The sequence below is a fragment of the Vipera ursinii genome, assembly GCF_947247035.1.
Source record: "Vipera ursinii genome assembly, chromosome: 1".
Lineage (NCBI taxonomy): Eukaryota > Metazoa > Chordata > Lepidosauria > Squamata > Viperidae > Vipera > Vipera ursinii.
Genome location: NC_139512.1, coordinates 317,001,411 through 317,026,924, shown reverse-complemented (window position 1 = coordinate 317,026,924; position 25,514 = coordinate 317,001,411). Strand labels below are relative to the sequence as shown.

The following is a 25,514-nucleotide window of genomic DNA, read 5'->3' as shown; positions in this document are numbered from 1 at the left end:
CTGTGCCCTGCTTCATTTTGTACTCCAAGGCCAAACTTGCCTGTTTTCCAGTTATCTTTTGGCTTCCTACTTTAGCATTCCAATCCCCCATGATGATAAGGACATCATTTTTTGGTGTTACTTCTATAAGGTGCTGTAGGGCTTCATAGAACCGGTCAATTTCATCCTCTTCAGCACTGGTGGTTGGGGCATAGACTTGGACTACTGTGATATTGAATGGTTTGCCTTGGATTCGAACTGAGATCATTCTGTCATTTTGAGGATTGTATCCCAGTATTGATTTTCCTACTCTTTTATTGACTATGAAGGCTACTCCATTTCTTCTGAGGGATTCTTGCCCGCAGTAGTATACCTGATGGTCATCTGAATTAAATTCACCCATTCCTGTCCATTTTAGTTCGCTGATACCTAAGATGTCGATGTTCAGTCTTGTCATCTCTTGTTTGACCACGTCCAGCTTTCCTTGATTCATGGATCTTACATTCCAGGTTCCTATGGAGAAAAAATCTTTACAGCATCGGACTTTCCTTTCACCACCAGACATATCCACAGCTGAGCGTCCTTTCGGCTTTGGCCCAGTCGCTTCATTCTTTCTGGCGCTACTAGTACTAGCCCTCTGCTCTTCCCCAGTAGCATATTGGACGCCTTCCGACCTGAGGGGCTCATCTTCCAGCGTCATATCGTTTTGCCTTTTGGTACTGTCCATAGGGTTTTCATGGCAAAGATACTGGAGTGGGTTGCCATTTCCTTCTCCAGTGGATCACGTTTTGTCAGAACTCTCAGCTATGACCTGTCCGTCTTGGGTGGCCCTGCACGGCATAGCTCATAGCTTCATTGAATTACGCAAGCCCCTTCGCCACGACAAGGCAGTAATCCATGAAGGGGCATTGCATTACAGCAATTCATTTTGTGACTGTTCAAAGTTACAATGGCACTGGAAAAAGTGACTTATGACTGTTTTTCACACGACAGCGACAGCGTCCCCATGATCATGTCATCAAAATTCAGATGCTTGGCAAATGACTCATATTTATGATGGTTGCAGCGTCCCAAGGTCAGGGGATCGATCACCTTTTGCGACCTTCTGACAAGTAAAGTCAATGGGGAAGCCAGATTCACTTAGTTACTAACTAACCAACTGCAGTGATTCACTGTAAAATGGGACTAAACTGTATCCCTCCTGTACTCTTTTTATAGTTATCTAATAAACTTGTGGGTGGGGGGGATTCTGGCTGATCAGTTAGTGGGGTTGCCAGGGTAATGAGAAGAAGGCAATCAAGTTAATCTGCATCGTGGATTTCTCCCAAACGTCATGCAGGGGTGTTTTTGTTCAGGAAATCAATAAACCTATGGAGAAAAGAAAAGTGGGTGCCTACTTTTCCTACCAAGAAGTAACAATGGGCGTAAGGGGAAAGGAACCTGAGAAACCCACCAATCACTGCCTTGAAACTGCCCCACATTGAATTTATAAGGACAGTTTCTCACTCAGCACAGTAAAACTTGGCCAGTGCAAAGTAGATCAATATAGTTTTCTATCAACTCAAGGATGGGACAAATGCTTTAGGTCCTGGTGGAATTATGCTTGGTTTTCTTAAGGACTGCTGTATTCTGCTGAGGGAAATTGATCTAGGGATTATGTTCCAGTATTGTGTAAAGCCAAAAGGCAGAAGAGATTGCTTAGAGAGACTGCATGAAATAAGGCAAAAGTCTGCATCTCAGCTAGAATCCATTCTATAAAGGGCAATAGGCTGGCTTAAGGAACCAAATCTTTAATAACAACATGCAGCACCTGTGCCTCCCCCAAGAGATGAGGTACATTTTCCACTGCTTGCTTGTTATTGTGGTCAGAATGTAGCACTCCTTCAGAAGTATTATAGGGTCTAATCAGGACAGCCAAACAAACTCAATCTAAAAACTGCTGCTATGGGTAAAAACCAAGACCCAGTTGACAGTTTTAAGTCTTAAGACAGGGATGGGAAGCTCCAGGGCCAAATGTGGCTCCAAGCACCCAGAGTTCCCTTGGTTTGAGTATATAGTGAATTTTTGTTTTATTATTTTGTTCATTTTTGGGTAAGAGATTTAAGAGAATAACAGATGCCCTAACATTTGCAGAGGGTTAAGTATTTCTTTCATTCATTAAAAAGAAAAAAACCCTTCTTTTCCTACCAAACCACAACTTCCTCCCACTTGAGTTCTAAAAGGCAACATGCATGGTTCACACCTCCACAAATCTTAAGATATCTGTTTTACTTCAAAACCTTCTAAAAAGAGATTGAAACATTTAGCCACCTCCGGTCCAGTGACATCATAACCACCCCAGCTGTGGCTTCTGCAGAGGGAAATAAATATTAAAGCATGGCCTTGACTTTGCACATTCATAGTCAAGGCTAGTGCTTCTACAGCTCTTTGGTGTCTTCAAAAGAGTCTTGGAAAACAGCAAAGTTCACATTCTGGACAGGAAGGACCACTGGTTTGTATGAGGGGTCAAAAAGGTCACCTATATTAAAATTGAACAGCCCTCTCTCAAATGGGGGGATATGAACACTACCTATCCTACAGCATAGTTCTTTCAGCAGTCCCCAGAAGGTTCCACACCCATTTGAACTCTGATTCAGATGACCCTGAAAATACAGATAAACCTCCAAGTGGCCTCAACAATTCTCAGAGATCTAATGACCGACCTTGAGAGTGCTAACAACTAGATGACTGGTAAGGAATTTCCTTTCATTCCCCACCATTCAGCCACAAGCTTCTTGGATAAGAAGTGAAATGTTTTCAAGAAGAAAAAAACGAAGCCCAGTTGCCTTTTGAAAAGCACTTTTGGTGCAGTTGATTGGGTTGCAAAGCCATGAGTGTATAACACACTAAACCATTATGACTGGATTCATGCAACACTCTCAGACCAAAACCAAACACTTATGATTTCGCCTCTATCTGGTTTTACAATATATATCAAAATCAACATAGCTGTCAGGAAAAATGACAAAATCAGTATATACCTACTGGCAAATATTTAGTGGATTTGCACTAAATCCTAAGTGAATATTATTAATAATCTAGATTCACTTAAATGAGTTGCTCACACATTGGCTGATGGATACAGTCTCTTCATTCTCATATTGCTCCCTTGACAAGGGGTTTGTTCATATTCTACTAAGAGATACTTTTTAGGATCATACAGGTCAGATACATGTTATATTTGTAATTTCTGGAAATTTTAGTAGGGAACCATAGAAAAGGAATAACAGACTACTTGTACCCAAATATAGCTAAACCCATTCTTTTTTCAGAATCATAGCATAATGTTTTAACTGAACCTGATCAATGACTCCTATATTTTAAATTATTATTCAGCATGTTATGAACCTGAGCTAAATCTATCAAAATGCTATCATCAAAGTGCCCTCAGAAATACATATCCAAGAACACTGTATGTGATCTTTATGCAACTATGCATATATTTGTAAGCAGGAAAGGCCTGTTTAAATTAAATAATTAAGTAAACTAGGATGCTTCATAGACTATCTGATGTCCACAAAAGCGAAAGTGGGCAGGTAGGCTAGCAAAAAGAATTTCTTGTGAATTAGGAACTTTTCGTGGTAACAAGTAAAATCATAATAAAATATACACACTGTAAGTAAATTAGGAATATCAAAGTTTCTAAAGATTTCTTATTATTATTATAACTGGAGGATATCATTTATAAATGCTAATCCAATAGCTGCAACCATTCACAAATAGGTACCAATGGCGCATTCCCCAAAGCCAATAGAATAGCAGAGACATTCTTAGGTGTGGCCCCTTGGGCGAACAGGAAGCACAGATCATGCCTGATGATCAGAAAGTTCATTGCAATAGTAATATGGTGTTTTAACTTTGATTTTTACATACCAGTTGAAGATATCTGATCACTCCACCCTCTATTCACCTAATAAGTGGACTGGTATGCTGTAAAAGTTAGAAGAGGATAGGCAGAGAGCAACTATTTCAGCAGCATTCATAAACAGCACTGAAAGGAAACAGAAGATGAAGAATGCAAGCAAAGATAATTTTTCCAGGTTTCCCAGAAAAACAGCTGATTCATAAACCCTTTGATAACTTCCCTGTTTTCCAAACATAGAATAAAAAGACACATAGAGAAGAGATTATTATTATTATTATTATTATTATTGTACAATGGCTGAAAATGCAGCAAGGAGAAATGTAAGTATACTACAAAAGAAAGAAGAACCAAATATTGTCAGTTTGATAAGCACTAAAAAGCTGTAGGAAAGAGCCAGAGGTGTGATCGGGCCGACAGAGTGGGTCTTAAAACTGACCCATTAGCCCTTTTTTCCTTGATCTTAAATATTATCATTACCACCACGAAAGAAACCAGATTCCATTGTTTTGCATAAGCATCAGTCTCAGCCTGGATCCTCCACCCCCAAACAAGAAATTACAAATGGTTTCAGTACCCCCAGGTTATTTATTTATTTATTTTATTTTATTTTATTTTAATTCCATTTATATCCCGCCCTTCTCCGAAGACTCAGGGCGGCTTACAAGCTTAGCAGTAGCCTTCATTCTATGTATATGCCTGCTTATTAGGGCTTTCATACACACCCCCAAGCGGCATTATTACAAAGTCAGCTTAATTGCCCCCAACAATCTGGGTCCTCATTTTACCTACCTCGGAAGGATGGAAGGCTGAGTCAACCTTGAGCCTGGTGGGATGCGAACCTGCACTAATTGCATGTAGCTGGTGTTACTTAAGGAGGCATTAGCCCACTGCTCCACCAAGGCTATGCCCAAATTATCCCCTTGGGCATCCCTAGTTTAACAACCACTGCTTCCTTACAAACACATTGTCATTTTATTTTGGGGGGGGGGGGAAGAGAAGCAAAAAATTTTTTAGAGTTATTCCTACTTCATGTCATCAAATGCAGCACTCTTTGAGTTTTTCAAATCTTTCACCTGACTCTGTTACATACAACTGAGCTGTTGTTGTTTTTTTAAAAAAAATTGTCCCTCTTCCTCCACCTTTATTCATTTTTCTGTCTTTTTCATAGCTTATCTGCAATATATACAAACTTGTTTAACAGTCATTTACTCTTCCAAAGACACGATGTCATATACGGTCCAAAGCATTGGGTAGAGCACCATTTCTCCTGCTTGACAAATTTACGGTACATGGACTTCAACTGCCAGAATTCACTAGCCGACATGATATCCCGTGTTCAGAACACGAAAACCATGACATTTTAAGATACAAATCTGCAGTACTGTATTGTAGCGCTGGCATGTTCTCCTGACTATTTTTCTACTTTTTTAAAAAACAAAATATTATAGTGCTACTGATTTCCCTTGTTGAGTTAATTTCAGCCTATTACTGAAGACCAAAGAAACCAAAGAAATATGCGGAGTGTTGTTTGCTTGTTTTACAAATTATTGATATCTAATCAAAAATCAATAGTTTAGCCAGGCATATGTATTATGTATGAATTAGAATTTTGTTTATTATATTCCATACCTCATCAGCTTTTCTAAATCTGAACTCAGTGCAACTTCATCTAAATAAAATAAAATAAAATTTTTGAAGGATAAAATAAATAAGGTTATATGAGCTGATTTTCTATAGCATTGACACAGTGAAATCAGAAATCAGTGACCATAGACAACTCCCATTACCTTTAATAACAAAAGCTTCAGTTAGCAGACGCAGCTTGTATAGAGGTTTCTTCTCTACTACAATGTTTTCAAGGCCAGCTCTTGCATACATGCTTAAAGTCTCCCGGTAACAGCCTTCAATATAATGAAGCTTTGCGAGGAGCAACATTGCTTCTGTCATATCTTTTGGCTGGGAAATTAAAATGTTCATTAGTAATATAATAAAGCTGTAGCTAAACAATATTTGTTTTGGAAATATTTTGCTATTCAACATTGCATGGAATCAAGCATTTTGTTAAGAAAACCTTTGTGAGCTTTGAGGCAAACTATAATGAGTGCAGATCCCTCAGTTAATTTGGAAAAAAAATAGAGGTTGGACCTTCATTGTCTACTGAAATTAATAAGACAGCTCTTAAGAACAGGAACATTTTGTCATTACAACAGAGCTTCCATGTGCTTTGCTGTTATGTGTCAGTGGATGGAGCCATCTATTTTTCTTCCACAAATCTCCAAGAACACTTACTCTATGTGAAGTGGAATTTTACTAGCGTACTTTGACTGCAGTTTCAAAATTGCTCTAGGGATGGAAAGTATTTTCCTTATGAAGAAATTTTGGGTAAGCAGGGCAAAACTTTTAAGCTGCTTCATAAAACTAATATGTATGGCAACACCTACCATGAGCAAAAGTGAACACATTTTAGCTATCCTTTAAAAAGTTACAACACTTCAAACAAGGGAATTTTAAATCTTACTCTAATATAATCCTACATCAGCCTCCTCTTACATCCAATTTAAAGGCAGCACTAGGCTGCATTCATTCTAAGTAACTATTACCCTGCTTTTACCAAATATACCAGCTTGAGCACCACAGTGCTAGTATAAAGGCCATGAACCTTGACTAAGCAGATGCCCCAGAATCTTCCTAACACTGTATGAATACGGCCCAGTTTATGCAATTTATAGCTTTAAGCAATAGAGTGATTTGAAACACACTAAGCTTTATTTCTGACAACACAAATGCTAAAACATATCTTAAGAACACCATCTCTAAATGGTTGATCCCAGCATGATTAGTACAGCTATTTCTCAATCACATTCACATTCTCCAAACCAAAAATGCTAGGAGAATCTGATGTTTAGGGCTACTCAGTGTTGCCATTTGTAGGAGATTGGATTTGGAAGTTTGCCTCATAGCATGAAAGTCAGTGCATGGCTAATATAACAATAACAACCACTTTGCTAGACATTTAAATTAAGTATAAATTAATTCTATATTTTAAAAAATGGAAAAATTGGCAGATTATTTTTTTCATAGTTATGCTAGATCAAATGAATTAGTAACTTATTTCAATATGGGTACCCTCAATTTATAACAGTTCATTTACTGACTGTTCAAAGTTTACAACAGCATTGAAAAAAGTGACTTATGACCATTTTTCACACTTACGACTGTTGTAGCATCCCCACAGTCACATGGTCAAAATTCAAATGCTTGGCTACTGACTCACATTTATGATGGCTCTAGTATCCCAAGGTCATGAAATCACCTTTTGCGACCTTCTGACAAGCAAAGTAAATGGGGAAGCCAGATTCCCTTAACAACACTATTACTAACTTAATAACTGCAGTGATTCACTTAACTGTGGCAAGAAAGGTTGTAAAATTGGGTAACATTCACTTAACAACTGTCTCACCTAGCAACAGAAATTTTGGGCACAATTGTGGTTGTACGTCGAGGACCTCCTCTATGGGAAATGTGAAATATTTTTTATCAAGCTTCCCTAATTTTTGTATATAATACTTGCACAAAATAGTAGCTTTCCCAATTTGTAATGAAGACTCACATTAATGAATTAATGCAGATTTTTAGGTCGGGGCTTTGACAGAGAAACAAAATCCCACCATGCTGAATCAAAGCTACAACTCCCAAATAAACTACCCCATGTGGAAATGTTCAAGCAGCAGACCAAAGAAAGGGTCTGTTGGCAGCTTTCATAACAATAAAGTGTACAGACTATTCTGCCCATCATAAGGTCTCGTTGTCGTTTTAAAAAAAGAAAGCCTCGTGTATCACTAGTGCTGCTAAAACAGATCTATAGACACATAAGTGGATCTGCAATAAAACATTGTCACAGTTAGTCAGTAAAAAGATATAGTTGTTTTAATGAGTCAATTGATGTGATTTGTTAAGATAGCTACATCCTTTTTCTAGGCTCACACAGAATCCTGAGAAAAGACACAAGAGGTGCTGTGCTCATATTATCACACATTCCAAAGCACCTTCTCCAAGTTATGTCCAAGAGTCTTAGTAGCTTTAATTTGGGAACCCGGTACTCAGCCATTCATGTCTTTCATGAAGACACTGTATTCTATTCCCCACCACCTCATCCCCAGTTATTTCCATTCCTCCAAGTCAGCAATATTTCATGGCCCTTGTTTATGTTTCATCCTCAACGGCCACCCTTGACCGGTGTCCCTAAATTGCGTCTATACTTCTCCAAACCATTCTAGAAGGGTTGGTTCTTGGAGGACAGAATTTGCCTATTAATTTATATAGTGCGGAAAGTTTAATTTAGTAAATTGTAACAAATCCCAACATTCTTTTGAAAATTGTTGCAGAAAGAAAATAATTATTTTAGTTTTTTTTATAAATGCATCAGGAATGTTTATCGGGGAGATAGGTGAGATTAAAGCTTCCAAATTTTTGTTATCTAAACCATTAGACTGTACATCATTAGCAGCATTTCTAATGCTCTTTTTTATTTCTATCTACAATGCCTACCAGTAATTTCCCTCGATTTAGAATGTCAGTCAAAGACTTTTTGGCGTCACTCAGTTTGGGTTCAGTTTTTTCCATTAATGGTATGGTTTCTTTGATTTTGGCAAGGTTCTCTTTTAAGCACAGCTCCAACTGTGCCTCCGCAGCTAGTAGATTCTCATAGTCATCTGTAAGACATAGTCAATGGAATAAAAAATTACACACTGTGATATGTTCCCATATATAGCAGGACAGAAAGATAAACAGAACTTTAGCCATCATATAAACATTTCCTTGCATAAGGAAATTTGCCCAGAGTGCAAAAATTGTTTATGTAATAGGAATCGAGCTTGAGTGATTATCTATACATTTATAGACATTTCTTAGAAACTTTCTTATTTAGAAATACTAATCAGTGTCCTGTGTCATGTATTCTACTTCAAATTTGTAAATACAAACTCTGAGAAATAAACACCAGTTTGTTTTGCTGGCTTATTTAAAGAAACAGACAGAATTTGATTCAGTCATGAAAAGTTTATTGGAAATAATATCACAATTATTTATATAAATGTTCCTGTGTTCTAGAAATCTAATTAATAAGACAAGTTATACGATAATTCTATTTTGCTGCAGGCCTCTGTATACTTACATCGTAAATTATAACTGAACACAATGGGATTTACTTTTCAATATGCATACATAAAACTGCACTCTAACTTAACCAGCATTAAGGACTGAATAAAAAAAATCTATACAAACAATGTGACTTTCTATGCCTTTCCTTCCCAAAACACTCATCTTCCAACCTCATAATCTACTTCAGAAGCAAATTAATTGTGAGAGGCATAACTGCTATGTGCCAGTCAAATCAAGATTAAACTATTAATTTATCTCAATAGGCGGCACATTCAACTATTAACCCCTGTGGTCTATAATTTCATGTGTCTGCCCATATTCTGTTTGCCCATGGGATATGACAGGTAAAATAATGAGAGTTATAATGACAGAAGATAAAGCTAAAAGATAAAGTGTTAATAAAACAAGCCATAAATAGCAGCTAATCATAAATATGATCTGAGTTCAAAAACAGCATCAGCCAGGGGTGTGCAGGGGGAATATCAAAAGATCAAGAGGATGATTGTAACTGCATGGTTGGTGCTCTTCTTTAAATGCATCTTTAAAAAAGCTACATGGTTAATAAGGTAAAGGTAAAAGTTCCCCCACACATGCGTGCTAGTCGTTTCTGACTCTAGGGGCCGGTGCTCATCTCTGTTTCAAAGCCGAAGAGCCAGCGCTTGTCCAAGGACGTCTCCGTGGTCATGTGGCCGGCATGACTAGACACCAGAGGCGCACGGAACGCTGTTACCTTCCCACCGTAGTGGTCCCTATTTTTCTACTTGCATTTTTTACGTGCTTTCGAACTGCTAGGTTGGCAGAAGCTGGGACGAGTAACAGGCGCTCACTCTGTTACGCGGCACTCGGGATTCGACCTGCAAAACTGCCGACCTTCTGATCGACAAGCTCAGCATCCTAACCCACTGAGCCACTGCGTCCCTACATGGTTAATACTATATAACAATTTAATGTTAAGTATGTAAAGTTGAGTAAGCCTTGTTTCAACCAGTTATCTGAGCAGAACCCCACTGAAAACAGTGCAAATTATTTTTCAACAAAAAAAGGAGAATTTTACTCTTAGGCTCTTATCAGGAGTGCTGCTTTCTCAGATTTTATGAGAGCAATTGTGTTGAATATAATGTAAACATGCAGAAAATATGATCTATTACTGGAAAGGAGGACAAAGCTTTAACCATGTGTTTAAATGAGATCAAACTCCATTTATTATTAGAGTAGTATTTTACTGTATTATTTTGACTCTCTAAAGTAGAATATATTCCCAAAGCAACAGCAAAGCTTTTTCATATTCTCCTCCTTTTTTAAATAAAAAATGTTGCTTTTCTTTTCCTTCCACTTATTTTGTCTCTCATCACCCCTACTGCCACACTTTCTTTTTCCTGAAATAATTGCATATGCAAAACTGATTGAAGAAAACATAACATGCTGATGGTGGAACAAGTATGCATTTATGCTCTTGGGTGGAGCCCACAAGTTACCGGTAACTTGAAATTAGTGGCCCAGCCCCTCTACAGACACAAAATGGTTGTGCTGTGAGACAAAGGTTTCAAGGGGGGAGGGAGGGAAATCCAAGCTGCTGGTGAGTACATTCCTTCTATGTTTCTCAGTTTTATTTTCTACCGAAAGGTTTCTCTTTAAAATTGAAAGTATATTTTACTTAGCCTCTACCAACATTTTGCTCCATTTCCCCCCCCCAAAGTGGCTAAAGTGCTCCAAGCCAGCATACTCCTGAATTAGTGAGCCATAAGTCCCATGATCCTCAGCCAGCCCTTGTTGTAACTGAACACATGTAAATACCATCAGATGTGGAAGGTTTCGCTCACTTAATCTAGGTGATAGGCCCATGAAAAGTGGCAAGGCATACCAATCAGCCTTGATGGCACCATTTGGGCATCTTAAACCCTGGTCTCACTGGATGGTGGGGCAACCTTTTTTTTTAGTGACCCTTCTTGCATTTTATCCCCTCCACACTTATTCTAGCCCAGGGGTAGGCAACCTCGGCTCTTTTATGACTCATGGACTTCAACTCCCAGAATTCCTCAGTCAGCTGACTGAGGAATTCTGGGAGTTGAAGTCCATGAGTCATAAAAGAGCCGAGGTTGCCTACCCCTGTTCTAGCCTAAGAGGTCCTAGTTGGCTTAATTATTTTATTTATTCACATTTTTCATAGCCATCCAACTCCGAGGGATTCAGTGCTTCCAAAGCCAGTCATGACGGCTGGCACAGACATAAAGAGCAGCCTGTTCTCAAAGCTCTTTCTTTTTGCCTCCCCCCCCCCCGCTCCAGATGCTCATTCTGAGAGGCTACTTTATCCTTCCAGAAGAGAGCAGATGGTCCCGCCTTGCAGAATTGGGCCAGCTGCTCAACACGGACACCTTTGCAGGGTCAGGAGAACAGAGGAGGGAAAATTACTGCTCCACCGCTGGACTCCTTGGTGTATCTTTCCATTTGTGCGTGCGTGTGCGTGTGTGTGTGTCAGAATAAGACCGCTACTTCCGTTCTAAATCTACGCAGTCATCTTCTACATATTAATTCAGAGAGAAGCGCTTGTGAATTCAATGAGATTTATTCCCAGGGAGAGTAAATGTCAGTGCGTTCAACTAAGCGTCGCTGGGGAGCGCGCCGATTATTTCTCCTGAAGACAAGGTCGCCCAAGAACCGATTCTCAACAAGAGCCTTTGAGTGTGGTAGAGCAGTCTCCTTCAAGAGCACAGGGCAAAGCTGAGGAAGAGGCAACCGAGGGAGGCCAGCTAGAGCAGCGTTTCCCAACCTTAGGAACTTGAAGATGCGTGGACTTCAATTCTGGGAGTTGAAGTCCACGCATTTTCAAGTTCCTAAGGTTGGGAAACGCTGAGCTAGAGTAAAACCGGTACGGGGTGCGGTGGAAGGTGCATTGCCAAGCTTCGGTCCTCACTATTCAAGAGTTTCTGCAAACAAACCATCGCTATGCCCCAGGCGTGATTTTCAAAGTTGCAGGGAGGAGGGTGGGGGTGAGGGACTAACACGCCAATTAACTCTCTCCCCCTCCCCCCGCCAAATAAAACGAATCTAAACTATTCTATTCCCGAAGGCGACGGGACGCTAAGAGAAGACAAACCAACCCCTTCCTCCCCCCCCCCCCAGGCAGAGTCGTCGGCCCCCATCGCTGCCAGCCCGTTGAAGGATGCGGCTTAAGGCAGCAACAGCCCCGGGGAGTTAGGAAAAGAGGCTGGGTTCGACGGACCCGCCGGATCTGGCAACCCACCGGGGGCTGACCGCGTGCGAATCGGTCGCAAAGGCGCGCCGAGTCAGCTGGCGGGGATGAGTTTATGGTTCGTGTCGTGGCACTGTGCGAACCCAGCGCCGTCAGCTGAGCAAAGCCCCTAGGGCAGGGGTCGGCAACCTCGGCTCTTTTATGACTCGTGGACTTCAACTCCCAGAATTCCTGAGCCAGCTATGCTGGCTCAGGAATTCTGGGAGTTGAAGTCCACGAGTCATAAAAGAGCCGAGGTTGCCGACCCCTGCCCTAGGGTTACGGGAACAGGGGGGCGGACGAGCCGGCAACAGGGTTGGGCAGGAAGGAGCCAGCGGCTGACCCTTACAAGGACAGGCGGGCGCCCGCCCGCTTCCATTTTTTTTTTTTAATTTTACCGAAGAGCAAGCCGGTCGCTGGAGGGAATCCCAGCGGTTCAAGAGGCCGGGTTGACTGCCTTACCAGATTTGTGCGGGGCGGCAACGGCTCCTTTGGCCCCCTTGTGCCGAGGGCTGGACGCCCGCGCCCTCATCTGCGCCACCACGGCCAGCTGCATCTCCCATTGGCAGTCCGCCCTGCACCTCTCGATCGCCTCTTCCATTTTCAGGTGAAAATGCGAGCCTTTCGCAGCCATCTTTGCGTGGGTGGGTGTCTCATGTGCAACAGGGAAGTCCCGGGCAGGCAAGCAACAGCGCGCCTCGGGAAGCGCCGGGTTCCCCTCCCTTCCCTTCCCTTCCCTTCCCCTAGCTTGAGCAAGCTTTCAATTTCTCCCGTACACGCTGGGAAGGGAAGCCCGAGTGTCTTTAACCTCTGGTGCCAAACCCCTTTGGGATTATTAGTTACGAGGGACTATTCACCAATTGGCTCCGGCATTCCTACGGGAAAGAATTGGCGACGTTTGGAAAACGCGCCGGACTGAAGGAAGAAAAGCGGAAAAGCGAAGCTACGGTAAAGGTGACTTCAACGACCTATTTCGGAAGCACACCGCCTGTTTACTGCTAGTCCCTAATTCAGGGGTCTTCAAACTTGGCCCTTTTATGACTTGTGGACTTCAACTCCCAGAATTCCTCAGCCAGCAAAGCTGGCTGAGGAATTCTGGGAGTTGAAGTCCACAAGTCATAAAAGGGCCAAGTTTGAAGACCCCTGCCCTAATTGGCAGGCCTCTACTACAAGTCCGGATCAGTAATCAAAGGAAGTTGTTATTTTCCCTCTATTCGCTTTCCAGATAAATACTAAGCACGTACTAGGCATGGCCTGGAAGTTAAAGGTTAGAAGTAAGAAGTACAGCTGCCAGGGAAGGTTACCAGAATGGCTTCCTTTGCTATTTGTTCTGTATCCTAACACTTGGGTCTTATTCCTCTTAAAAAGATTTTCTACACCTCCAACTTCTTTTTTCTCTCTCTTTTTATTTTCCTTTTGGCTGTGCTTGATCTGTCAGACATTGTCCTTGGGGTCTTTGCCTTAAGACTCTGAGCTTCAAAATGACCACAATAATGGCTTTTTAAAAGATTTTATTACTCCACTTTTATCATTTTTTATAAATAATTCGTGGCAGTAAACATACCTAAGTCACTTTCCTCCTCTTATTTCCCCCCCAACAACAACAACCCTGTGAGGTGGGTTGGCCTGAGAGATTGTGACTGGCCTAGTTGACTTTCACGCCTAAGGTGGAAGTAAGAACTCACACTTTCTTGGTTTATAGCCTGGTGCCTTAATTTATGGGAGTTTGAATTCACAAATATAAGCTTACAGTTATTTCTTTTGAAGGAGAAATTTGGCTTCATTTGCTTAAAGGAGTTGTGAAATATGAAACACTCCATCTGGAAGACGTATTCCATTTGATTTAATGGCTGTCTTCTACATTCAGTTGTATATAACCCATTTTTAACATTTTTGACACGTAAAATTGGTTTTAATTTAGCGCATGGGGTTTTTAAATAAATACAAATTGTCCCAGTTTGTGCCATTGATAATTTCTGAGATCCTAGCATGAATCAAAATGAAATTTAAGTCTTCCTTTCCTCTTCTGAAGCATTAAAATAGTTGAAGGCATGGCCAAAGAATAACTGTTGATTAGATTTCATTTGGAAGGGGCTGCAATAGATCTTTTGACTCCTATTGACTACATGAATGAAACTTGCCTGGAAACAATGTGGAAGTTGCTTTCCTTTGGGATATCTTTTTGATTTCCCAATCTAGCCTATATAGAGCTTGGATTTCCTTGTGACCAAGTCCTAACTGAGAGCCATTCTGGTGTATTGCAGTGACTGAAGAACCAGGCCAGAACTGGGAGATTATGAGATTATGACTTTGGCCCAGTGCACTCTCTCTCAATCCTAGGAAGGAGGTAACAGTAGGCCATTTCTGAAATCTTGCCAATTAAACTAAAGAGACTTGTCCAGGCTTTTGCCATGAGTCAACATTGACTCAAAGGCACAAGATAAATAAATACTAACCAGATCTTACTCTACGTAGCCTTTTATTTGAAAATTCAACCAAGGTCAATTAAGCACTGTTAGTCATAAATTAGCTGCTTCTTTATTATTATGATACCATCATGTTAACATGTCCTGCCATTTTAAATAAATGTTCTTTACCTAGAGCAGTGATTCTAAAAGTGTCATCTACAAAGCATCAGTGGTCAATAGAAGTCCCCCACATGCACAGCAATCCACTGGCAACAGCTGCTTGTCCTCTAGGCCCTGTGCGTGCTGGCAGCACATGTGTACTGTCTCAGTTTTCCCTCCATGTGCTGAAAATCAGCTGTGCCAAGCAGAACTAAGATCTTGCATGAGTACCCATTTTCTAATGATTCTCTGCAACCTGTTTGTTTACTCATTTATTGATGTACAGGTCTAACAGGTCACTTGAAAGAGGTGCCAGTCTACTGCTTAAAAGATTGTGGTGTAACTACAGTATGATTGCTAAAGTGGTTCCATGATCTCCAGAGGTTGTAACCAGAACCCAAGTTTCTGACAAATGATTGAACTCCCTACCTTACTCATCTGCCTCCCACCCTCGCTCCAGCCTATAGTGGGGGACCGACTGGTCTGGACAGCAAGAAAAGGTATCAATTACAGCATCTTAAGTTGACCCACAATGAATATTTAGGATACTACTGTTAATAATAATAAGTTGGAAGGGACCTTGGAGGTCATCTAGTCCAACCCCCTGCTCAGGCAGGAAACCCTATACCATTTCAGACAAGTGGCTGGCCAGTCTCTTCTTAAAAACTTCCAGTGTTGGAGCATTCACCACTTCTGGAGGCAGGTTGTTCCACTGGTTAATTGTTCTAACTGTCAGGAAGTTTCTCCTTAGTTCTAGATTGCTTCTCTCCTTGACTAGTTTCCATCCGTTGCTTGTCTTGCTTTCAGGTGCTTTGGAGAATAGCTTGGCTCCCTCTTCTTTGTGGCAGCCCCTGAGATATTGGAACACTGCTATCATGTCACCCCTCACTCTTCTCTTCATTAAACTACACATACCCAATTCCAGCAACCGTTCCCTATATGTTTTAGCCTCCAGTCCCCCAATCATCTTTGTTCCCCTTCTCTGTACCTTTTCTAGAGTCTCGACATCTTTTTTACATCGTGGTGACCAAAACTGGATGCAGTATTCCAGGTGTGGCCTTACCAAAAGGCATTGTAAAGTGGTATTAGTACTTCATGTGATCTTGATTCTATCCCTCTGTTAATGTAGCCTAGCACTGAGTTGGCTTTTTTGGCAGCTGCAAGCACACTGCTGGCTCATATTGTTCATTAGCTATGTTACCAAGCTTGTGCAGATAAAAGAATATTATCCTGGTATACTTTTGTACTTTCTTACAAACTGCAGGAAAGCACATCAGACCCATTGTCTGTCTGGATGTCCCCTAGGAGAAAGATACAGTTTGAATAGGCCTTTTTTTGTTCTGAACATATAACGAAATTGTCTGCATAGGATTTTTATCAGCATAACTTAAGTATAATAGTTTTCTTGCTCAAATCATTGTCTAATCTACAGCATTCTGGCAGCAAAACATCTTTCCATTGAATCAGCTCCTCCCTTTGATATTTATGGACATCCAACCGCTCTGTCTTACTAGTTTGTGCTTGTTCCTCCTCATCCAGACCCTCACAACTTCCAGATGCAAATTCAAGATATCTATAGGTCTCCAGCTGATATATCATCTGGACCAATATGACTTCATATATTGGAGCTTCATATAGATATTAAATAAAGTGGTAGCTGTCTACCCCCTATGTTATCCCACACTGGAGCAGCTAAGGCCTTGATGGCTCATCCCCTATAGTTACTGCCTTGAACCATCTGCCCAGAAGAGGAGAATTATCACAAATTGGTACCTCTCACTCCCAAACCATGCAGGCTATCCAAAAGGATACCATGATTAATGGTAACCAAGAAGTCAAATAAGACTCAGGGAGTCCACTTCCTCCATCTACTGTGCCATAATCACATAGGAACATTGATTGGGAGAGATCCACCTAATTCATCTTCTCTTGGATCCTCTGTGATTGAGATACTGGCATCTTTGCAGCATTGCTTAAAAGGGGAAGGTTGAAGCTGGAGCAAATGTGACAAATGCAACCAGTTGACAGATGGCTTCTTCATAGAGAGGTTGCACTGGTACCTCTTTTAAGGCTGCTGAATAGCACTCTTCCTCATCAAAGATTCATTTATGCCCTATTGATATGCTTTAGCCACAGAAGCCAGGAGGAGCATGGGTCCAACCCAAAAATGACAGGTTCACGGACTCTATGCATTTCCTAAGATTCCACCAATCCAAACAAAGCAGGTACACTTACAAAGTATCTCCTAGCTCACCTCACTTGATTTTGGCCAACTGCTTTCCAAACCAAAGCAGACAGAAGGAACTTTATCCATGAGGAAAGTCATAAAGCGATCTGGATAGCCCATAGCCTCTTGCCCTATTTGTCCTTGCATATTATAGAGGATCTGGATCACTTTGAAGAAAAATATAGGACAGGAATCCACAGGTGCAGTAAGCAGGAAAAAAATCTTTGCCATTCTTATTGTAACAGAGTGTGTTTAAAGATTAGTTCATTTAAAAAATGTGAATTGGAGCTGTGTATAAACGATTGTAACGTACTGGTTTTAGAACTACAGATTAACCAAACATGGGCATAGCAAAAAATGATTTGTTTGCTACAATGGAAAGATTTACCATTCCATATTTGTAATCCTGGATTAACTACGTGTTTGCTGTCTTATTTCAGACTGCCACTGTATTGATAAAATGGAAAAAAATAATATGCCATAGGGTCAAGTTTTATATAAAAACTGTATTGGCCTAACAATATGCTTCTTTGTTCTTTTCATTTGTTAATGTTTTTCTTTTTTCTATTTGTTTTTCAACTTAATGTTATAGCACTAAAAAGAATGCAGTAATATTTTTGAACAATGAGCAGGGATGCCACACGCGGGCTGCAAATCTCAGAACCACCATTAGAGCGCGGCGAAAAGGCCGAGAAAACTAAAATTATTTGCCTTTCCTTTTTTGCGGCACTGTTGCTGCGGTCCTCGTATTATGGCTTTTTGTCTACTTCGGATACATTTCACACCCAGCTGGCTCTTGCATCCAGCTCTCGAGTACTGTACTATTAATTCAGGGTTTCCCACACACCAGGAGCTTGCCCATCAATAAAGAACAGGAGTGAAAAAATTGGTATTGCGAGAAATCCAAACAATCTAATTCACAAGAACAGCCCCGGCGCGGAAACCCAACTATACAGTTCGCTGAAGTAGGTGTTAGCGTAGCCCTAAGAGCAGGGGTCTTCAAACTTGGCCCTTTTATGACTTGTGGACTTCAACTCCCAGAATTCCTCAGCCAGCAAAGCTGGCTGAGGAATTCTGGGAGTTGAAGTCCACAAGTCATAAAAGGGCCAAGTTTGAAGACCCCTGCCTAAGAGCAATTGGCTAGGAAATTCTTCCCTGTGATGACTGCAAAAAAAAAAAAAGAAAGAAGAAAAAAGTCCGGCGGATCAGCGCAAGCGGGCGGGGACAAGAGGCTCTCCCTCCGAAACGTCTCTAGTCTGAAAGGAATAAAGCCACGTCATGAAACGAGGGGGGCGTGGTCTCTGCGGACATACCCGATTCCTTGCGCGCGCACAACCCTTCGGCGGGGGAGTGTGTTTTTTTCAGAACACGTAAACCAGGGGTCTTCAAACTTGACCCTTTTATGACTTGTGGACTTCAACTCCCAGAATTCCTCAGCTGAGGAATCCTGGGAGTTGAAGTCCACAAGTCATAAAAGGGCCAAGTCTGAAGACCCCTGACGTAAAATATCAAAGGAAGCCAATCGCCGAGGAGGAGGCGTGGGACGCATGACGCATTGAAGGTCAGAGGTGATATGAGTGGTGGGGATGGTGGCCGAGGCGGCTCAGTTCTATGGGTGTCGCTGCTCTTCCCTGCCACAGGACGGTGTCATCTTAACGGCAGAATTGCTGGGGAAGAGGTGCGGGGCGCAGGTGTTTTTGAGACGAGCGTCGTAGCCGGGATCTCGCGGTGGCCAGAAGACGGCGACTTGCCTTGTGCCGACGGGAGTCTGTGCTCCTAGTTTCCCGTCCGGTCTTAATCTCACCGCTGCTTGCAAGTCAAGCGGCTGGAGCCGTTAGTAGTCCTCTGGTAGTGGGAGGAGATCCTGCGAAGTGCTAATCCTGCAGTCATACTTGCCTGGGAGTAATTTTGGAACAGGTATACACAACTTCGCGACCGCCGATTGCAGCTGCGGTTAAATAACATTTGAAGTAAGGGTTTATTTTGAAACCGAAAAGGGGGCAGAATATTCTTTCTAAGGGGTGGACGAAAAGTTATAAACAACATTTTTCAAACCGCCCTGGAATACGTTAAAGCTTTTTACAGGCTGCTCATTATAATACCCTCCGTCGCTTGATTTTATGCGATGTTACCTTATCTCCGGGAAATTGCAAGTTACATTGAGATGACTATTTTCCCAGAAAGTTGGGACGTAAATGCTTGATTCCCCCTAAGTTTTAAAATGAGGCAGGCCCCTTGCTTAAGATGAAGCTCTTGTCTTGAATTCCTAGAATGACAGGATAGGATAGGCAATAAGGAGAATGAAAATAATAACAAATGATTAAGATTTCACCCAGTTAAAAAATAGCTTTCCATTGAGTGCCTGTTAATATTGGCACTATTTTTGATTTATTTATTATTTTGTCATGTTACTGTATCAAATGGTATCTGAATTCTAACATTTATTTCGAATTTAAGTTCAAACATTTTTGAAATCAATATGGATACTTTTTAATAATATTATGATAGTTCTGTTTGCTTGCCAGATGGATATTTTTGCTTATCAGCTGTTTCGAAAACTCAAAGAAAAAGTTTTATAAATGCAACATTGTGTTATGCCTGGTAAAACTGGATACTCTTTCATAATATGGTAAGGGTATAATTGCTTGCAAGATTGGTAATATAGTGATCAGCTGTTTGAAAGGCTCAGGGAATAAATTTTACAAGTACAGTATGGTGTTATGTCCAGTAAAACTCTTACATATAAGGAACCTGATTGCAAAATTTTTGTCATGTAGTTGCAAGTACAGCCAGTGAATTAGCTGTTTCTGAAAATTGTTGTGATTCCAAACTTAAAGGTTTGTTGACATGATTCCAAAATTCTAATTCAAAGTTCAAATCCAGAATTTCCAGTACATAGGTTATTATTTGATAGGTAGTGATGGCTGGTGCATATTGAATAGGTGGGATTGAATAGAAAAAAATGTACTTGGCCTCATCTTAAGAGTTATGAAATAATTACATCAGCCAAATGTACACGTAATGTTAAAAAGCCATATTGTATGGCAAAGTAATTTGTGGTTATTCATCTTCAGTCGATTCGTTTAAAGGCAATATTGTACCTATTTTAAAAATCTGATCACATTAAATTGCAATATATATGAATAAGAATAGCAATAGCTTGAAATACTTAGTATTTCAAGCTATTGTTATTCTTATTCACATATAGAAAAGGAAAAGTGAAAGATAAAGTTTTGAGGTGTATTTGTTGGTCCTTATGGTGTGGATGAATAGTGTTCTTTTTTTGCAGAAACAGTGGAGTTTATGCTGAGAGATTTACTGCATCTTAAAAGTGTTTGCAAATATGCAGCAAACTCTTAATTCTTGCTTACAGTTTTATATTATAAATTGCATTTTAATTTTTTTTTCCAGGAATATGGCTGCTATGGTACGTCTAAGGATTTATAGCATAGATTTTCTCTGCTGTATTATCCTTGCTACCTCCATGGTCTCTTTAGCAGAAGATCACATGGATGGAAGCCATCAACCCAGCATGCGTCTTGATAAGAACATAGTACAAGACAAAGAGTATGTGTTCCATAAATTGGCATTTTATATAATTCAGTTTTATTTCTTTATGCTTCCATTATAGATAAGGTTGTGAACGGCAGAGCAAGTACAGGCAATGTATAGTCTATGAATTAATATGGGAATCTTTAGAGTTACAACTAATGTATTTAAAAAGTTAACGATTGGAATTTAGGAGGACAGCTTTTTTAATGACAGCTTCTTTAATTCATTTTGAAATCTGGTTAAATGTTCTTTAATTTAGGGAGAGAACTAAAGTCCTTTTGGCTAAGAGCAAGTGCAGTATCTGTTCTTACGGGTTAGAACAGTGGTGTCAAACTGCTGGCCGGACACGTCACCCAGAAGCCGTGCCCACCCCATTGCTGGTAATGGCAAAAGCGTCCTGATAAGTCGCGTGATGTCACGTGACATCGCAAGTTTAACATGACTGAGTTGGAATCATGAAAAACCATTCTTAAAGAGTCAGCAGATGTATGTACATTTAACAGGCTATTGTTTTATCAATTTGGGGTTCCGTCTGGTCCAATTATTGCTTCAAGAAATATATATTTTGATTTAAGAGCTGGAAATGGAATAAAACTCAGTACAGTCCTCACCTTGTGTCAGCCTAGCCTCTTCAGCCTGAATGCTCACCAGATGTGCATGCCAACTCTCGGAGTTCTAGAATGATTAATGCTGAGAATTTTGGGAGTTAAATTCTACTTATTTAGAATGCTAAGACATTAGCAAGATCTTGATCTTAATGAAGTCACTTCAGGGTGCAACAGGTATGAAAAAGAGAAATACTATGCTAGGAAAAAAACCTGAAAATAAAAATGTCAGCATTATAATTATCTTACCCAAATCTATGGTATGTCTAGATATGGAATAATGTGTATAGTTTTGGTCTTTGCATTTGAGAAAGGGTACAATAGGTCTAGAGAAAGGGAATCAAAATGATCAGAAAGCCTTGAGGAAATTTCTTTTAGATTTTTGAGGACTCGTTAAGCTTAGAGGGGGAAAAGACTATTGAGGGAATTAAAATGTATAAAATAATGAATGGTGGAGAAAATGGAGGGGGAGGGGTTTGTACTGAAAGGGTTACCCAGTGAAGCTAATTGAAAAGATGTTTAAAACAGAAGGGGTAATCCTCCACGTACTACATACAGTAATTATCCGATTGAATTCATTACAAGACATGTTGATAGCCATTAACTTAGCTAGCTTGAAAAAGGGATTGAATATATCCATAAAAGACATTTCTGTCAAAATCTATTAATTCTTCAAGACCAACATTATCCCCAAGCATGCCTTGAGATACTAGTTGCAAAGGAATAATGGGAGGGGAAAATCTCATTCTGTTTTTGGGTTGTGAACAGCCTGAGAGTGGATTAAGATGGGCGTTGGCCTAATCTAGTAGGACAGCTCTTATGTTCTTAGAATAAATACCGTACTTTCTAAACAATTGTGTATGACTCAGTGTGTTGCATAATAGAGACAATTGTGTCTTATTAAAAAAAAACGTTGAAATTGGATGAGCACAATACGTTGAACTATCCTGTTGTGCTATCTATATGGCAGTTTTGACAGCTGCTTTGTATTTATCTTATAGCCACATTATGGAACATTTAGATGGTGTCGTTGACAAACCAGAAGCTGAGATGTCACCACAAGAACTGCAACTTCATTATTTCAAAATGCATGATTACGATGGTAACAACTTGCTTGATGGTCTTGAGCTTGCCACTGCAATATCACATGTACACAGACAGGTACGTATTAGTTTGTCTGAACAGGGAATTTGATGGGTCTCTCACCAGTCCTTGGGGAAAATAATATGTGTAATATTTGTGTTTTGTGTGTGTGTGTTATTGCTTCAAACTAAAAATATAATTTTGGCATGGTGTTTTGAGAAGATTTTTCTCTAGAAGAACTGCCAGCTTTATAAATTACAAAACTTTGAAATAGCTTTAAGAAGCAAATGAGCAATATGTATGTATTGTACACACACACAGAGAGCATTATTCTGAGAAAATTAAAGTACGGGTAGTCTTACAACCACAACTGAGTCCAAAATTTCTGTTGCTAAGCAAGGCAGTTGTTAAGTGAGCTTTGTCCCACTTTGTGATCTTTTTTGCCACAGTTGTTAAGTGACTGACTGCAGTTGCTAGGTGAATCAGAAGCCAGCTGGGGAAGTTACAAATGGTGATCACATGACACCGGGACAGTGCAACTGTGATACATTTGCCAAGTGTAGTATGTTGCCAGGTGCCTGAAACTTGATCATTTTAATAAGACATGCACCAGTCATGTGAAAGCTGGCCATAAGTCACTTGTTTCAGTGACTTCATTGTAGCTTTGAATAGTCACTAAACAAATGGTTATAAGGTGAGGACTACCCATAGAGAACTATACATTCTGAGTTTTGATTTGCCAGATCCACTTATTTTTTTTATATTCTCTAGCACAGGGGTCTTCAAACTTGGCCCTTTTATGACTTGTGGACTTCAACTCCCAGAATTCCTCAGCCAGCAAAGCTGGCTGAGGAATTCTGGGAGTTGAAGTCCACAAGTCATAAAAGAGCCAAGTTTGAAGACCCCTGCTCTAGCAATATAATAATCAAGAAGAAACTACTCAAGAGAGGCTCCAAGCCAACTCCTTTGTGAAACTCATCTGTTGTTTTTCCTTTCTAGGGTGATGGTGAACAGGTTCAGACAATAAAAGAAGAGGAACTAATTAATGTGATAGATGGTGTTTTGCATGATGATGATAAGAATAATGATGGGTATATCGACTACGCTGAATTTGCAAAGTCAATGGAATAAGAACAGTCTTCAGTTTTCATGTGCCCAGTTCAATGTGATTCTTATTATAAAGTGGTAGGTGTGTTCTGCCTTTGAGCTGTAAAGTTAATAGTAGGCTGGTACATGTCGCCATTGGAATGGCTACACTTGTATTTGTTACATGTTGGGAAGTAAGAATAAGTTTGTAATGGGAACTGTTGTCTGCCGTGATATCGATAACAAACCATGTTGAGCAATATAATGCCTTGTGAGCAGATTATTTGGCAGTCATCGGCCATTTGCCTCGTAAGGCAAGACCTACACTTCAGTCAATATTTATATTTGTGTTTTTTTCACTCTCCGTACAAAATTAAGTAGATATGAAACCCAAAAAAGTTACCATTCTTTGATTATCTGTAGAAGATAATAAAAAATGAAGTACTAAGTGAAATATTCATTAAAATCATTGTGAACATAAATGTCTGTCTCGGTGGTCTTCCCTTGTATCAGTATTTCTCTGCATTTTAATCTGCCCACTTGGGTATATTTGTTAAGAGTATTTCTAAAAATGTAGATTAAATGCCAATGTTCACCTGTGTCCTTTATCAAAACCTGTTCCAATACTAGCTGACTAAATTTTTGTAACCATGGAAAAATAGCTGCCTGGTTAAGGTTTCTGCCAGTGTACCTTAACACAAATTCTTAGTGTTAAGTAGGAATGATTATTTTGTCTTAAAATTAACTCTCTGAAGAGAGTGCTTAAATATTTGAATGGTCTACTTATTTAAAAAGATTCTGGAGCTTTCAGCAACCTTGGTTCTATATCATTCAGTAATATCCTATAGATTTAAAATAACGTAACTGTCTATGTGTCTGCCTTATTTTATAAATTTAATTGGTTAAATACTATGTGCATTCCAAACTGTTGTATTTCACAAGCTGAAAACGCATAGGGGGCATTCTTTAAATTGTACAGAGATCTATTTTCTGTAAAGAAATATTCTTATATTCTGTAATTATTGCATTTTGTTAATTGTGTAATAAAATCTATTATATGATTGCAACATCTAAATTACATGATGGGACAGACTTTTTTATTTATGCTAAAAAAATCTATAAAATCTATATGATACGATGCTTCAGATTTAGAAAAATACAGGCATTGTGCAATATATTTTATCTTGGTTTAATGGGTTTTGCAATTCCAACAAACTAAGTTGGGTTTGTACTGCAATTCTGATTTATTGCTTAGCATGTTTGAGTCCTTCCAAGTTTTTCTCATTCAGTGAATTGTAAATGAAGCAATAATGTAGCCTAATGAGGTTTCTGCAAGGAGATCAAAACAGGGAAGATGGTGTTTGCAGCAGGGCAATCCAAGCCCTACGTGTTTCAGTGTCATGTCTATGTACAAAGAAATACGGTTTCTATTTCTTGTTTCTGTATTTACGTGATGATCTTTTATCATTGCTCCCCACAATACATTATTCTGTTGATACAATGCATTCTTCATGTGTTTTTCTACCAATTCATAGCAGGAAATAAGGAGAACTGTGTTTAAAACAAAGAAATCTCCACCAAAACCCAATCTGTAATAACCCCACTCACTTTGTGTGATTGCCCCATCCGATTGCCTCATCCACTGCAGCCCTCGCTCCCTAAAATATTTGGAGTGGTGCTCACCCACAAAAAGGATGCTCAGCCATGATTTCAAGTAAGGGTGGGAAATTCTTTTTCTATATAGGGCCACAATTCCAGGGCAGGTGTCATTTGTCTAGTAGAAGAGGCTAAAACTAGCAGCCCACTGGACTTTCAGATCTGGGTCAAGAGTTTTCTTGTCAGAGATCTGAGTTAATTGTTTGTAGAAGACTTTCGAAATTAGACCAAGGGCCATAGATCGCTGAAGCTTGGGAAGGCAGTAGGAGTACTGTATGTGCAAATAGTTGTTTTAAAAAACTGTAATGTAGAAAGGGAATGAGGTCACTTCGCTTTTTTTGCAATTATATGGGGCTCTCCTCTCTCCACTCTGATTTAGCATCTGCATGAAGCCACTGGATGAAGTCATCTGTAAGCATGGAGTTAAGTATCAGTTTGCTGATGACACTCAATTACTGTATATGTT

At 40.0% G+C, this 25,514-nt stretch overlaps 2 protein-coding genes across 10 annotated transcripts in view; one reads left to right on the top strand and one right to left on the bottom strand.

Moving 5' to 3' along the window:
* The window catches only part of TTC7A (tetratricopeptide repeat domain 7A), a 189,835-nt gene extending 176,892 nt beyond the window's left edge, over nucleotides 1-12,943 (bottom strand). For all 3 annotated transcript variants that reach the window (XM_083370776.1, XM_083370778.1, XM_083370777.1), the window contains exons 1-3: nucleotides 12,735-12,943; nucleotides 8,432-8,595; nucleotides 5,671-5,839 (exon numbers count right to left, since the gene is read on the bottom strand). In XM_083370776.1, coding sequence (XP_083226902.1) covers nucleotides 5,671-5,839; nucleotides 8,432-8,595; nucleotides 12,735-12,906 — 505 coding nt within the window. In that variant the 5' untranslated portion in view covers nucleotides 12,907-12,943. The remainder of the gene's footprint in view (nucleotides 1-5,670; nucleotides 5,840-8,431; nucleotides 8,596-12,734) is intronic.
* MCFD2 (multiple coagulation factor deficiency 2, ER cargo receptor complex subunit) lies at nucleotides 12,660-24,895 on the top strand. 7 transcript variants are annotated; one of them, XM_083370888.1, is made up of 5 exons: nucleotides 12,660-12,879; nucleotides 15,126-15,339; nucleotides 20,478-20,633; nucleotides 22,225-22,384; nucleotides 23,306-24,893. In XM_083370888.1, exons 3-5 carry the CDS (start codon nucleotides 20,482-20,484, stop codon nucleotides 23,435-23,437), a joined length of 444 nt encoding a protein of 147 aa, XP_083227014.1. In that variant the 5' UTR covers nucleotides 12,660-12,879; nucleotides 15,126-15,339; nucleotides 20,478-20,481; the 3' UTR covers nucleotides 23,438-24,893. The 7 variants fall into 7 exon arrangements, with proteins under 7 accessions (XP_083227014.1, XP_083227019.1, XP_083227018.1 ...); XM_083370890.1 differs by lacking the exon at nucleotides 12,660-12,879 and adding an exon at nucleotides 13,006-13,220; XM_083370889.1 differs by lacking the exon at nucleotides 12,660-12,879 and adding an exon at nucleotides 13,008-13,226.
* The last annotated feature ends 619 nt before the right edge of the window (nucleotides 24,896-25,514 follow it).